Source organism: Gossypium hirsutum, chromosome A11, assembly GCF_007990345.1.
Source record: "Gossypium hirsutum isolate 1008001.06 chromosome A11, Gossypium_hirsutum_v2.1, whole genome shotgun sequence".
NCBI lineage: Eukaryota > Viridiplantae > Streptophyta > Magnoliopsida > Malvales > Malvaceae > Gossypium > Gossypium hirsutum.
Window position 1 is genome coordinate 13,818,397 of NC_053434.1, and position 16,753 is coordinate 13,835,149.

A 16,753-nucleotide genomic window follows, 5' to 3' on the forward strand; every position below is an offset into this window, starting at 1 on the left:
GAAAAGTTGCATGTAACATTATAATTTCGTATATAATATTTTGTTGCTAGCATAATACTTTTGAAATTCAGTGATAAACAAAACTTTCTTAGTGGTGGTTGTTTTACATTTTGTTCTATATCTCAAGGATCTTGTGAAATCTCGTGACTCCAACAAGTAGTGCATTTTAAATTCCCATTTAAGTAGCTTTTACAGAAGTTGGGGGTTTTCCACCTCTTTTTTTTCCCCATGGACAAAGAATTAGAAACAAACAAAAACCAAAACAATCGATTTCCCACACCCAAAATGATTTCCAACATCTAAATGACATGCTACCCCATCTATGTTTTTTATAATCTTCATCAGGATCAGACTGGTCACTTTCTCCACTTTTTAGACTTGGATTTTCTTTCCTTAATTCAATCAGTAAACTTCCAAAAATAAAAAGTTCCATTAATAGTTGATAACCTGAAGTGGGTTTAGGGAACAGATTCATAAAATTTATATGCTCTGCTTGATTGATTCATCAAGAATGAGTTGGTAGGGTAGGGTTCGTATTATGGATCCGACGGTCAAGAGGAGTGGCATGTATATATAGCTTTGCTCTTTGAAAGAAGACATACATACACGTAATTTGGTTTAATTTTGTCGTTATTGTATAGAAGAAACTTAACCCTAAGAGACAAAATCTTATCATAATCTATACCAGTACATAAATATAACATGCCTGAGACTCAGACTGGACTGAGATATGTGGAGGAGAGACATGGCGGAATAGGCAGTACTGTTGCCAATCGGTGCTTCCTAGTGTATGTTATATTAGTGTTTCCTTAGTTATCTACTAGTTATAAATATGGATATGTATACTAAATTTTATATAATGATATTTAACTTTAGAGCAATAATGAGAAAAGTAGGGGAAAAAACAAAGAGTTATTATGAAGCAGTGCATGCATCACCTAGTCACTTTGATTTCGACTTTTTTGTTTGTATTTAATTGACAACACAGCAGTTCAGTGAGGGCGGTTGTATGGTAATCGTACGTACTTGTATGGGCATTATTTGTCCGGAGAAGGACTCTTAAAATATCTCTCTCATCTTAACATGAAAAATAACCACTGAGACAGAGAGAGTGATTGGGTTTGGCTTTATTGCTAAGCTAGGTGATCAGTGAGTCAGTACTCCAGTACTGATACCCCCCACACCTTCCATATCTTAACTTATATGTACCTACTGGTATCAGATTTCATTTATAAGGGCAGGGCAGCTGTACATACAATGCATACAATTTTTCTAAGGAGGTTGAATTTAGATATTGCTGCTTGGCCGGTTCCGGTATCATCAACTATGGCTGATCCCGACTACACGACGCAATTAATTTATTTATATTGTAGTAATTAATTAAATTGTTTTTATATTTGGTTATTTTTTCTTTGAATCCTTACATGATGGAACAAGAGTCATGAGATTGATTCTTATAATAATAAAGACTGACTGATCTAATCCGCCACTGTATGTTGATTTTTGCTCTGGTATAGGGACATTAAAAACCAAGATTCAAGTGATTTAGAGACCTGAGAACTACCAAGACAATTCAAACCTACAGGGACATTATGCATGAGTTACCTGATGGCACCAAGTGGAGCTTGACACGGTCCTATCCTGACTTGAGAGTGTACGGTATACATATTTTAGAAAGCTTGTTAGTTACACAATAATTGTCGAATTCCATAACTAAAGGTATATCACCTCATTAAGCGGTAGCTAGCTTGAAGTATTTCCCAAGCATTCGGTGTATACGCTTTGGCTTGAATATGAAAACGAAGTTGGTGGCAATAATTATATTATTAAAGCTAGTCTAGACAAAGAAACGAGATACTAGAAAGGTTGGAGGAGCTAAGTAATGATTGGGTGGCCAAGGATTCTAAACATAGGGTCTTAATAAAAATTGGGCGTGGGGACTTTAATTGCCTCCTATGGAAAATTTGTATCACTTCAACCTTACACAATTCTCTTTCCCATTCACTAATCAAATTAAAAACTCTTAGATGACGTGGTCTTCATCAAATGAATAGTATGGGTCACACTCACCAACAGTGAATAATACAATATTAAATTTGGGCTTAGCTTGCATGACAGGCTATACATCGACAATTAAACTCTAGATTCCCTTACCCTTTTTTGCTTTTTTTAATTCCATGATGTTGGAGAACTTAATCAAATTGGGGGCCCGGGTGGAAGATAGATGGAGAACCAAAATACCAAAATAGTTGTTAATTAAGCTTATTTTATCTTTATGTGGAAGCAAAAGGGTCAAGGAATCTGCTTTACCAAAAGAAGAAAACAAATTAACTTCCCCTTAAACTAATTAAGTGCAGATGGACTCGAGTAATAATAAAATGAAATGGTAAATAATGGTAATGTGGTAAGATTTTAGGTTTGAGTCTTAAGAATGAAGAAAGTAAAAAATATTAAAAGAAGTGTTTTTTTCATTTAAACAATTCGATTAGACTCAATTTTAAATTTAGTCAAGAGTGAAAAAGTTAAAAAAATGAAAATAAAATGGGATGGTATGGTATGCCTAGTTAGTTACTAGCTACTCTGAAGCTGTTTTCAACCATAATGTTAGTTGGGAGCAAAGTTAAAAGACTTAAAAACTACGTGCTAAGTGCTAACTTTGGAGTTTCCCTAGGGTATCATATAATACCCAAACTTATTTTTTTACCACAGTGCTCTGTGCATGGCTTCTGCACATTTTTACTTTTTATTTGTAAATTTATAGTGGGTAATTAATAATTAATTAGGGGTGTGGGCACTTTTCTCGACTTATAAATTAACCTGATCAATAATTGAAAGAATCAGTAGACAGAAGAAAGATCGAGTAAGGGTTTATATTTGCTATAAAGAACTGATATTTTTTGGAAAAATGAATCTATGTTAAAATTGTAGATTTGGACTAAAATAGTGATATTTTTTTCAGAATATAAAAGAAAAGAAATGTAGTTAGGAGAATGGAGGCGATATCCGGAAATAGCCAAACAAGCCAGCATGGTTGCAAGATATTTATCTATACAAGAAATGTATATTTATTTTGTTTGATGAGTTTCGAGGAAATTTAAAAGTAGAAATTATTTTAATATTATCTCCTTAAAATTAAGATTTTATTTAAAAGATACTTAATTCAAATTCAGGTGTTGTCCCATTCCAAGGGATCAAGATTTTGAGAGAATAGAGTGTTCACGCAATTTACATTCATTTGAAGTGTGGAAAATTGTAAAGGAAAATGATGGTTGGTTGTGTGAAACTAGTAACATGAAGAAGTTTCCTATTTAAATATAAGAAATTTGGAGAATAATGCTTACAAAACAGTCACTCACTTCTCTTGTAGGTAAATAATATCCATTTTTCTCTTTTATGCAGGAGATTATCAACTTTGAATTTCTTCTGGTAGAGAAAGGTAACCAATGTTTTTGTGGAACCACTTATTATTATCAACTGAAAAGGCCTTGGCTAAGCATTTAAACTATATTTTTATCAATTATACCAATCATTTAAACTTGGGATTAATTTCTTAAAGAAAGAAAAATATCCCTTGTTAATTAATTTTAATCACAGTTAACAGTCGAAAGGTTTTGGTTGAGTTGAGACTTGAGAGAGGTCCCCCTCCCTAATTATAACTATACATATATACAGATTAGAGGTCCCAGGAGCAGTACATGTTGCAGTAAAGTAAAGTAATCAATTCCCAGGAACAGCGCTATGAGAGGGGTTATTCAAGGTATATTTGAACAGTAAGATTAATAAACCGATGAAAATAAAGTAATTAAATCATGGAGATTTAACTGAGGGAGAGAGAGAGAGAGAGAGAGAGAGAGAGAAGTACATGTTGCAGTCCTCCAAACTTACCTACCAAAAGTGAAGCAAATGAAATCCAGAGGAACATGCTATGAATGAAATCATTGAGGAGAAAAGTTGGTTTCTTTTTCTACAACTTTTTTATAGTTGATATTGAGAAGGGGTTATTTATATATATTTGGTTTGACAGTGTTGGATATCCATCCAAGTATTAAGAGGATTTGGTTCTCTTTCCATGTCTATTCTTCTGTTTGCAGCAGCCACAGCTACAACGTTTACAGAAGGGAAATTCAATTTAATGCACGACTAGTACTGTGCCCCCACCCCAGTCTACTGTTTGAATCCCCTCTTTCCTGGCTGCTTGTATCATACAAGCTGTCACTCATGGTAGTTGAGCTCTTTGCACCTTCTCTACTTACCTCAATGCTAAGATATTTCTTGATTGGTTGATCCACCTTTTACTACTGTATGTTGAACGCTGGGTGTGGTCCTTTGCCTCACAAACCAATGACCATGGCATGAATCCCCTGTTGCTTAGATCTCTCTTTTCATAATTCTCAGCTATGCTGCCAAGAATTTTAGGTTTAATGCACATTTTCAGTTGAAAACATGATGACACTAATACTTGACAATCAATTAGTTGCGCCTGACATTCTTTTCTTTGTAAGGGAACAATTTAAAAAGAAATTCATAGATTTTAGGACAGCGTCCACCAGACGAAAACACAATTATAATTTACTTAATTTTCCTAATTATATAGTAGGGTTATCTTTTTTTCAAAATATCAGGCTTATCTTACAACTAATTAATCTAACATTAACTAATTCACAACGGAGACATTATTATTCCACTACTTGCCACCCTTTTCTTTCAACTCCCAAGTGGGGACAGTTAAAATAAAACTTGAAGGGTCGGTTGGTTACAACTTACAAGGGGTTAAAAGAGTGAAAAAAAAAGTAGTTTAACGGCCGTTGGCAAGTGGACTAACGGCTGATTCCTTGCAGGGACTCGGAGGAAGGCCGGTTTTCCCGGAGGCAACTAGGCGTTCCACAAAACACTCAATTCTCTGTCCGTTAGTCCCCGTTAGTAACCGCTTCCCGCCAAAGGGTAACGACTCTACTCCTCTTTCCTCCAGTACCTCCTCCATTCTCGGCCCCACCATCCTTTCACTCCCCAGTCCGTTTGCCTGCACATCACAAGCCACCCAATGTCGATCAGTACGAACTTATAATAACATCCAAAATATAAAATAAAAAGGTTTAAATAGGTTCGGCTTTTGAGAAGAAAAAAAAAACCTTCAATGCAATCAAACTTATTTAATCACGGATTGAAAACTTTCTTAGGAAGGAAAAGAAAAAAGAGAGCTTAATATGCATACCTGAATTCTAACGTAGTTTGCACGGTTCCAACAGAAAGCGTTCCCCAACATCTGGTCAACGGTCTCCGAGACACCTTCAAGCACAATGTCAACGACTGAAGAAGTCGAGCATTCGCCATTATTACTAACCTTTGACTTTCCACACGATGATGGACCGTTGCCTAACGACAAAACCAGCAGATCCTCCACGCCATTAACTAATGGGAAATCTCTCTTGTTATGGAGCACGTGCGTGATTGCAGCGGCAGTAGGATTGTTCATGACCAAACCGCCGTCCACGGCGGAGCACGAGGTCTTTCCGTCGACGGATGCCAAGGGGAAAGGTTTGAAGAGGCTTGGAGTGGCTGACGTGGCGCGACACACTTTCCAAAGGTCGAAGTTGTAGCTTGATGATTCGGAAACATCGGGCCGAGAGAAAACAAAAGGGGCGCAACTCTTGAGGTCAAAGCAAGGAATCAGGAGATGCTTACACATGTCCTTTAGTGTCAAAACCGTTCCGTCTTCTCTCTTAAACATTTCCTTCAGCACCTTATCCATGCTCTTACCGGAGAATCTTTTCCGACGGTGAAGAACCCTGGCAAGTCTATTCACTTTGAAGAGCTTAGAGTTATTCTGAGTGATGAACTTGACAGCTTCTCTAGCAGAGAAAATTGGATGCCCAATTCCATCGTCGACAGAGAGCATGGCAGCAATAAGAGCACCGACGCCAGTGCCGACTATCATGTCAAAGAAATCGGCAATTTGAGCATGAGGATCACCCATTTTGAAGCGGATCTGGTCTTCAAAGTGTATAAGAGCGGCACCAGAGACAATGCCGGAGGTTCCACCACCGTCAATGCTGAGGATCCGGACCTTCTTGGTGGTGGATTCACAGTGCGATAGCCATTTCTGCTCCAGTTTGGTGAAGATCTCCAAAGTTACCTTACTCAGCTCCATTTTAGAGACTTCCTCTCTTCGTAGGAAACGTCAACGAAGAAATAAGATTTTGGGAGGGGGGCCGAGCTCGCTGGCGTCTTGAAAGTCCGTGAAAAAAGCAAAAGAGAGTTTGGCTCTATTCACGCTAAATTGCTGATAAGCATTAATGGCGGCGAGAAGCAAAACTGTAGTATTTGCAAAGCTGTTTCTTGCTATCACTCTGGCTTGGAATTAATATGCCTGTAGACTGAGGAATAAAAGTTGAGAGAGTGAGGTTTTCTGTGTGGGCTACTGGAAGAGAGAGAGAGAGTTAAAAAGGGAAATGACTGAATGAGCGGGCGAGTGAGGAGATGAATAGGAGGAGGATGGTTCGGCCTTTGATTTGATAATTGCCGTAGTGGGCGTAGTGTTTATATATACGCAGCGTTCTTTCTTCCTCACTTCTTCTTTTGTTTTTTCCTTCATTTTTTTATTGTTTTACTGTAAGTCTTATGTGTTTGGAGTTTGTACTGTTCTTGCACGTGTTCTTATTGGATTATGTGAAGCGCCAACTTCGGCTTCTTACTCGGCTCGGCTTCCGGTTTCCGTTCCTTAATATCTGTATTAGACAGAGCCTACCTATGTATGCAGAACTTACAGACTAATTTTGGAAAAGAAAAAAAATTATAGTTACCAGGCAGCATTTCTGCTTCTAAAAAAATCGACACGAAAATCAAAGATAACAGAATAGAATTCCACAAGTATAATTCGGTTTAATATTTATTGCTTCCCCTTTGGCAAATGGAGTCGAGGTTTGAGGGGCATTGGTTTTGTTTTTCATACTTCATTTTGATGTAAGTTAAATAGTAGATTGTATATTTAATTGAGCAGACAATGCATTGATTACTTTGAAATTAAAAATTATAATTATTGAGGACATTTAAGGATAATAAATTTGGCTATCAACATTGGGATATGTATATCAAACTCCATTCAATTGTTGTTTGTTGTGGGAAATGATTTTGATGGACACTTAATTTCTTTGCCAACACCCTTGAAAAAGGTACTTAGTTTAGTAGAAATAGTACGAATCACATTATTAACATTGGTCCCATTTTGCAGTCATCTCTTTCATTCTCCAATTCTATGCTTACATTAAAAACCTGCATTCTTCAATATTCTTTTCTTAATTCACATTAACTCTCCATAAATGAAGTTGGTTAATTATAGCTCATGCTGTACATTACATGATTCCCTGCTACTTTATTTTAGTTTTGCCACTCCACTTAAGATTTTGAAGGGGTTATTTTTATCAAAATAAAACACCTTCCATACGATGTTTTAAAATACATGTTTTGAAGGAGGTTAAATTGGTTTTCCTTGAACCGATTTCAATAGTTTCATCAATCCAAAATAAATAAATAAAAATTGAAGGAAAAAAAAAAGCATAAAATGTGAAAGGTATTAATCACAGTCAACAGATCAAGTTAGGTATGAATCAATATCAATCCATTATATAGGTCAAACTAAATGATGAAAGAGGTCTGTGAAAGGAAATCAGTTTGAGGCAACTTGCTTTCGATTCCCTATACACAAATTTGACCTCTTGCATCATTTGGTTTAACGTAGGCTAACATTGATTGATACTTGACTTGACTTATTGACTGTAATCAACACCTATTACATTTTTCCTTTATTACATAGGAATGAAACTAACATATATAGTTCGCTCTTTCTATAATAGTCACTCGTTATAACAATCATGGTTATGAAACACATTCTTTATTAAATTAGTTCTCTTTAATAGCATATTGTCTAAAATTTTAAGTAAAGTTATAGTTATTTTATATAAGCAAGTTTATTGCTTATAATTTATTAAATAAAAATTATTTCAATTAAAATATCATTTTAATAAAATGTTTAAAAATTAAATTAAAAAATCCATTAATCATATTTTATTAAATAAAAATAATCTTTAATGAGTGAAGTTAAATATATCAATTCAATAAAGCATTAAGTTCTCTAATTAAATATTCTACTATGAATTTAAAATATTATAAATTGATTACTTGAATTTAATAACACATGATAAATTAATTAATTTAATTCAATAACTCATATTAATTAATTGAACTTGTTAAATTATCGAACTTCATAATTAATCATGTGAAAGAATATAAAATAAAATATACATAAAAATAATAATACATGCACCTACTATACATCTTTTAATTTGATAAATAAGTTGAATTTAAATTACAACTTAATTTGTATATATAGAGTGAGTTACTCCGTAGAAAAATTTTCCAAACTACCTAATTAACTTTTGTGCCCATTTTTGTTTTCTAAATTAATCTTTGAATTTAAGATTAAACTTAATTTTTTTTTAATTCAAATTCATCTCTAATATTTTCAGCCCAATATCCAACCAAGACCAAGTTTGTAAAAGCGACTTGTTTAGTCCCTTGTTGATAATGCGATGGATGTATGTTACGTAGTCCCTTTGTTTAGAAAATTTTATGCTTCTTTTTTGTAATAGCGCAAAATGGAGAAAAGCAAATGATAAGGTTAAAAAGTAAAAGTTATATAATTTTTTTTAATTAAACATTAACTTAATCTGGCAACCAAGCAAACCTAATCCATTAATACCATATGACCTAAATATGATGATGCCATCCCAATATACCCCCAAACACAACCACAATTGGAAGGAGCGCCAGCCTAGAAGTAGAAGGCAAAACCGAAGACGCCGCCAACCGCGACAAGACTCCATGCCAGGGAATTCTTGGAGAAGATGAGAGACATGGCACTGCTCTGAGCTGGGCCAGGAGCACCCAACATTTCTGAAGGTGGGTTTGCAGGCGATGAACCTAAAGTGGATGGGCTAGGACTTGCAATTGGGGCTTTGGACGATGATTTGACCAATACGTCGACTTTCTGGCCGGCTTGGCAGTGGCCTGGAACACCGCAAAGGAAATAAAAGTGGCCAGGCCTTTTGAGGGTTACGGAGTCGGATCCAGAGGTGTAGGAGGCGATGGCAGATGTTCCGTTGCATGACTGGAAATCGTCGTGGGTCACTTGCATCACGTTGTGGAATTGAGGGTTGTACTGAAAAACTGCATTGTCAAAAGGGTAGTCAGTTCTCAAATACATTAAACATCATTAGTTGTAGGAAAAGAACACGAGAAACCCCCCTGGCGGGATGGGGGAAGCAGAGGAGAAAAAGTACTTACGAAGAGAGTCGCCAACATGGAAATTCTTGGTGGAAGCCCACTTGAGGTAGTCAATATTCCCAAGACTAGTCCAGCCGGTGGAATCGCCCACTTTGTGAACTGCACCAAGAGAGACTCCTACAAAAGCCAGCATCAAAAGGAAAGCCAGAGTTCTCTTAGTACAAGCCATCCTCAATATAGAACGCAATTAAGAGAAGAACAAGCGGGGAAACCCCAAAAGAGCTTGGCAATATAAAAGTAAGTAGTTAAATTTGTGAAAGAAAACCTCGGGGCGTGACCTCTTTATATAAGCAAATTTTCTATCCTAGTCCTTACATGAAAAGATTTCCTAATCCCTATGACATTAAAGAAACAAAAAACAATTACTGGTTCTACTGCTACTTTTAATGAAGTGCAAAAGTTATGAACACTCTCCATGTTAAATCAGAGACGCACATGTATGTCTTTGACTGATTCTGAGCCCTAGGATTCCAACGGGAATTTAAGTCTGGGAATTTGGGAAATGGTAAAACATTTGGCACTTTGAAATTTGAATGGCCTTTCAAGTGGGGGACCTTTAAGAATGATGAGGTTAGAGTAAGAATGATGAGGTTAGAGTAAGTGAGGGTATGGCGGCATCAAGAGGTCAGTCCAGCACAATAAATGGTTTGGGGGTCCAGTGCAATGTTTTACCAAACCACAAGGTGACATCTGGTTTCCGTGGCTGAATGATTAATTAGTAGCACGCACTTCACTCCGGTCCTGGCACTGTGCATTATACTCGATTTCCTTCATTGTGGACAAAATAAAAGCCATGGCATCATTTGATGCAGCGCAGATTTTCATGGCAATCGATCTTGTTTTTCAGCAGATATGGAGGACGGTTGGAGTAAACGAGTTACCAGAGAAGAAATTTGACTCTACTGAAATTTTTGGGATGAGTTTTTTTAGAGATAAAAAAGCAGTAAATTTTAATTTTTTTCAGTTAAAAAGTATTTTTGACTGTTATTTTACTTTATTAATCTTATTTTTTGACTTAAAATGTATTTGATATTATTATTTTGTGTTCTCTTTCTTAGTTATTTAATATGAGTTTTACAAATGTATTAAAAGTATTAATTAAAAATAAAAAATATTTTTTAAAATAATACAATTGTGTCAATATCTAATTACAAATATTTAATTATTATATTTAAATATTTAAATATAGTTTATATATTCTAATTAAATTTAATAAATAAATAATATTAATTACTTAGAAATATTTAAAATTAATATTATATATTAAAATATTAACAATAAGTTATAATAAATTATTTTTTTATATTTTTACTAAAATATCATAATATTAACTAATTTGAACATTATTTAAATACATATTTGTTACTTTATAATATCATGTCTAAAATAAACATTTTACTTTTCAAAAGTACTTTTTAACAGCAATATCAAACACTTAAATTTTTCCAAAGCTCTTTTCAAAAGTACTTCTCAAAAGTATTTTTCAAAAGCAATGAAGAACTCGCCCTAAACAGTTTATGACTTTCGTATAGATAGCTAGACAGGCATTGTTGAGTTTACATGTTTTGGAGGTTAAAAGCTTAACAACGGATACAACTATTGTTTCTGGCACAGCCCAGAACCATCATTTCCGCTCCTATTTCAATAAATGAAATTGAATTCCCTGCTCACTGGTCAACTGCTGCCTAAACCCCCTCCCGCAATTACTATTACTGCATAAGAAAACCAAACTGGATATGGTTTCTGGAATTCAGACAGGATAAGTTTATAATCCAAGAAACTGATTATCTTAATTTGACAATTGCAGATTATTTGCAATTCATTCATGATAAGCAAGGTTAATAATAGCAATTGGTCATCAGAATAGCCTTCAATCTTGTTCAAAGAAATTGTCCACCAGCATTACACCTCCTGAGTGGTGTTTCATTTGAATTTGTTATCAAGCAAATTATGTGAATTTTCCCGATCTAACTCTTCACTTAACTTTACATCCAACATGTCCTTATCGAAAGAAAAAGATGTTCAAAAAAGTGCTCTTAATTTCACCAAATAAATCAATAAAGCTTCTTTTATTGGAATCTTGAAACAAATATACTAAACCGGAAATGGACAATATTATTTAAAAAAATCCATTATAAGCCACCTGTTAATTTGAACACCCGAAAATTATGCTCCATGCATGGGTGGCAATTATGTTGCCTCTATTATTAATGACAAATTTAAAGGGCCAAAAGCATCATTAATCACTAATCATCATCTTCCATGACCATGAGCGCAAATGAAAAAAAAAACAATAAATACATGAAGGTGGTTTTTTCACTTTTTTTAATTAATTTGCTAATATAAATATTTTCAATAAGTTTCACTTTAGCTTTTATAAATAGACATACACATGTGAATTTATCTATATTATATACTACTTAATTGAGTTTTAATTCGATTAGAATCGATTTTATTATTAATGTAATAAGATATGAATTTAAATGCGTTGAATTACATTTTATTCTCCTACTTAAAGGTTTGAAAGAGTTATAGGTATTTCTAAACTTTGTATCAAAAAAACCTATACTATATACTATATTTAAAGGGTCTCATCCTTTTTATAGAGTAATAAATATCATTATGATAATGCTTTTTTCTTTTTGTGAATTCAAAATAAATATAAAAGATTAATTACACATCGTAAGATTTGAACATAAGAAATTATGAATTTCAAAGCGTAAATTTGTTGTAATAAACAAATGCTTTAATAATACTAGATATGGTACACCCATAATATGATATGGGTGAAGAAAATTTATAAGGTTTTAGTTGAAATAGTAAAGTTGAGAAATTGAAAATCATGATGTCTTTTATATATATTTTCTAAATTTTATATAAAAATATGAGAAACTAGAAATACCTTTATAGTAATATTTAGGCTCTCGAAGAATTAAAAAATAATAATTAAATCCCTTTCAACTTTATTGCACTCAATTGAGCCTATAAACTTATAAAATTGACCAAATCAACCATTTGACTGATGTTGACTATTAATTTCTAATGAAATTGTTGATGTGACCGTTAATGGTTGCCACATCTGCATTAGTTGCTGACTTGGCACTACCATGCCAAGAAAACAAAAGCATATGTTTTAAAAATTCAAGTTCAAAATTAATATGGATAAATTTTTGTCTAGGTTTACTCAGAAGTCCACATTAGTTCTAAAATTATAAAATATACAAATGAAAAAGTATTAGAACTTATAAAAATCATTCAAAGTTATAGAAAACATAAAAACTATAAAAACCAAAAATAAAAATAAATTAAATCTAAAGTCAACTAATCTATTACGAAAAGAAGCAATGTGATATTAGAATGAAAATTATGGTTGGATTGTAAATTTATTGATTTTTTATTTTATTCAAATTCAAAGTAACTTTTTATATTTCGATTATGGTTGAATTTGATATGAAAAGAAATTATTTATAATGATTCTTTAATTTTATATATTTTTTAATTTTTATAATTTATAATTTTTACTTATTTTTATTTTTAACGATTATAAATTTAATTATCACTGTTAAAAAATAGTTTATTTTTAGAAAAATTTTAAAACGTTAATTATTTTTATATTTTATATTTTTTATAATTTTAGAACGAATCTAGATAATTAGGTGTCTAAATTCAAATGAAATTGAATAATAATTTGTCAATTTTCATTTTAAATTTCAATTTTTAAAATAATTTAAAATAATTTTTATTTTTTATATTTGATGACATAATAGTGTCACATTAGTAATTAATGTTGACATGTTGTATTTTTTGGTTGATTTGATAACAGTTAATGATTAACATCAGTTAAATTATTAATTTAGTCAATTGCTTAAGTTTAAGAACTCAATTGAATGTAAAAAATTAAAAAAAAGTTTAATTAATTTTTTTAAAATTCTTCGAAAACCTTTTATACCATTAAGTTTAATATTTATTATTTTTGTAAAAAAAAATGAATAGGCACTTCCTACCATGTAAACCACAGGCCCAACCAGAAAAAGTTAATCCACATCATCTTTATTTATGTATATTTTTACAGATAAGTAGTATTATTTTTTACAATAACCGAGGGTTAAATTTGATAATAATAAAAGTCAGTTTTAAAAGAAATTTTATGTTTTGGGCCTATTTTGGGATATTTAGGAACATAGGTCGATTTTGTGGAGAATGAAAAAGTGCCCTATAAGATGTGCTTTCTAATTCTTTTTGATATATTAGCTCATCTAGTCATATAGTTAAATATTAGTGTATTTATTTTTAAGTCTCGGCTTCGATTTCTCTCCTACTTGCATTCGTATTTTTATTTCATTTGTTTCAAGCTTTATTGTATTTTTTATTTTATATTGTTTCAAGTTTTTTATTTTTAATTAATAAATATATTGATTTAAGTTTTTTTATTTTTAATTCATATTTTTAATTAATAATTATTTTATTATAAAATAAAATGATTATTTCCAATTATATAATAAAAATATAAATTTGGTGAAATTGATATTTATCATTATGTTAAATATATTTTATTTTTAAAAAACATTAACTAATTTTTTTGATATATACTATTTATATGTGAAATATTTATTTTCTCCACCTATAATGTTTGTAAGGTGATTTTTAATATTATAAAATCAAATAATTATTTCAAATATCTTTATTTTTTCATCTACATTGTGGGTATGAAATTTGAAATATTTTTATATATGAAATATTTCAATTAATTATTTCAAATATCATTATTTTTATACGTGAAGTATTTCAAACAATTATTTCAAATACATATACAAAAATATATAACACTAAAATTTACTATACTCATGATATGAATTGACAAAAATAAATATTACACATATAAAAATTATATTTACTAAAAACAATGATATTTGACAACAATTATTGATTTTATAAATAAAAGATTTATTAATTAAAAAGATGAATTACAAATAAAAAATTAAAAATAATATATTTATTAACTAAAAAAATTAATTAAGAATAAAAAAAGTTTGAAATAACATGAAATAAAAAATACAAATATGTTTTAGAAGATAAATTGAACCAATTACTCAACAATAAAAAGAAACTTAAAGATAAAATAATTAACATTTAACCCTCTAATCAAAATAGTTAGATGAGTCAAAAAGTGCTTATTGTAGGACATGTTTTTTGTTGCTCTTTTCAAAATCAACTTATTATTTCTAAATATTTCAAAAATCGGCCCAAAACCTTTCTTTTTAAACTAGCTTTTTATTATTATCAAATTTAGCCCATTAAAGATGACAACAACAACAACAACAAAACTCTCTCATCTTCGAAAAACCCAACTCTCCTGACAAATATAATCATTAAAATAATTTCTAGACAACATAATATTTATAATTGAACTGAAAAAAAAAATGTGTTTGCATTATCTAAAAGATTGATTTTCTTTATCTTTCTACTTCATCTAAAGTTGGTTCTACTTTTTTACGATGTCAAACTCAAGTTGTTTTCCTAGTGAAAGAGTATAGATTCAAAATCATAAATTTTGAAAGAATTCGTGAAACAAACATGAATTCTGCAAAAACATTAAACCTAAAAAACAACCAAAGCAAAGACATAAACTTTCTTCAAATGTTTCGATCACTTTTGATACATTTTAAAAATGACTTTCAATAAGATGAAGCAAACAAAAGCAAAACCCTCCTAAAATTGGGGATGAGATAATCCAAATCATGGAACCAATAGAATAGAGGATTTCGAGGATCTATTAAATATTGAGAATATCCCCGGTGAACCATCGTTATGAAGTCAATAACGACAAGAGTGGGAGACTGTTGGGGGGAAATTCAAAATAAAAATAAAAGTAAAACATAGAGAATTAAAAAGGAAAAAGAGAGATGATGATGATTTTTTATTGAAATTATACGTAAATTTTAATTTAATGTATAATTCTATATATAAACTTTAATTTGGTGTAATATATATTTGAAACTTTAATTTTGATTTAATCATGCATATTTAAATAAATAAATACATCAATTTAATGATTTTTTATATTAGATAAATATGATTTTTTATGTTAGATAAATATGATTTTTTATGTATGTAATATATAAATATAAAATGATGTTATATCAATAATTGAGTCAATAATTTACAAGAATTAAATCAAATCAAAATTTCATGTATAAAATTGCATAACATTAAAATTCATTATACAATTACACATTAAATCAAAGTTCATGTATAGTTTTGGAATTTATCCCTCTTCTTTTTACTTTTGTATTAGGAGTTGGATTGTATTTTACTCTCTCGACTAAAAAAGGGGGCAAATAAGCCCCTATATGTTAGAAACAAATTTCAAGTTGATCATTTTATTAAAAATTCATTCCATTTGTGTTGTTAAGTGATGATTTGACTCATTTAAAAAGATTATGCAAGTGACATGAAATTAATAGATGAGTAGGATTAGGTAAAACTATCACGGAGCCCCCTTGTACTAGTAGTTGGCTGCACTTTGCTTTCCCTACCAAAGTGGTCAAGTATCCCATTGGTAGATGCACTGTTTTTTTACTGAAATTGGTACATACCAATAGCGATCTATTTTAGTGTACCGTTTTGAATTTATTAATTTTTTAAAAATATTTAATATATCTATATAAATATATTAAAATATCAAATGAATAAAACTAAATAAATTTCAAATATAAAATATTCATCAATCATATAAATTACTTGTTAACAAACTGGATAAATAAAATATGTTCTTCAAATAAATTCAAAATTGATAATAAAAATCCATTATTCAATATGAAATTTTAAGGATTTAGCTCATTTCCTTTTATTTTATTTTATTTTATAAAAGGAAGTCGAAGTGGAACGGATATTTTTCCTTTGATAATCAAGTGAGTGGATTTTTCTTAATTATATTTTAGTTTTTATATTTTAAATGCGAAAGCATATCCCCTTTTTTTCTTAAACATTACATTCCGATGTAGTGTTTTTTGATTAGTCACATTCCAATTAAGACTTTAGCACAATAGTAAACAATTATTTTTTTTAATATTATTCATGCACCGAATGATGCACTATGTTTCAGTCAATGCGACCGAAATTGATCGGAACAAGTCGGCTGTGACCAATATGTGTTGGAAAATTTGGACATCACATATATAATAAGGATAATTACATGTTATTATTTACTATCATGATAAGTTAGCCCAAATTAAAAGTGATCTAATTTGGTTAGAATTTTATTGGACTTTTTAATTATTAAATAAAATACAGGTCAAATATGTGTAGATACTCTTCTAATCAAATTCTAATTAATGATGGGCTAATTAGAATTTGATTAGAACTAATATGCTAAGGTTATAAATATTAGGGTTATGGTCTCCAAATTATACAC

The 16,753-nt window shown here is 30.9% G+C and overlaps 2 protein-coding genes across 2 annotated transcripts; both read right to left on the reverse strand.

The window, feature by feature from the left end:
- Positions 1-4,658: 4,658 nt before the first annotated feature.
- On the reverse strand, positions 4,659-6,715 carry LOC107924801 (probable inactive patatin-like protein 9). The gene is made up of 2 exons (XM_016855396.2): positions 5,213-6,715; positions 4,659-5,020 (listed from the first exon to the last, which is right to left on the reverse strand). The coding sequence occupies exons 1-2, from the start codon at positions 6,146-6,148 to the stop codon at positions 4,796-4,798; spliced, it is 1,161 nt and encodes a 386-aa protein (XP_016710885.1). The 5' UTR covers positions 6,149-6,715; the 3' UTR covers positions 4,659-4,795.
- Positions 6,716-8,669: 1,954 nt separating this feature from the next.
- Positions 8,670-9,787, reverse strand: LOC107922921 (mavicyanin). The gene is made up of 2 exons (XM_016853125.2): positions 9,340-9,787; positions 8,670-9,222 (listed from the first exon to the last, which is right to left on the reverse strand). Exons 1-2 carry the CDS (start codon positions 9,506-9,508, stop codon positions 8,828-8,830), a joined length of 564 nt encoding a protein of 187 aa, XP_016708614.1. The 5' UTR covers positions 9,509-9,787; the 3' UTR covers positions 8,670-8,827.
- Positions 9,788-16,753: the final 6,966 nt, after the last annotated feature.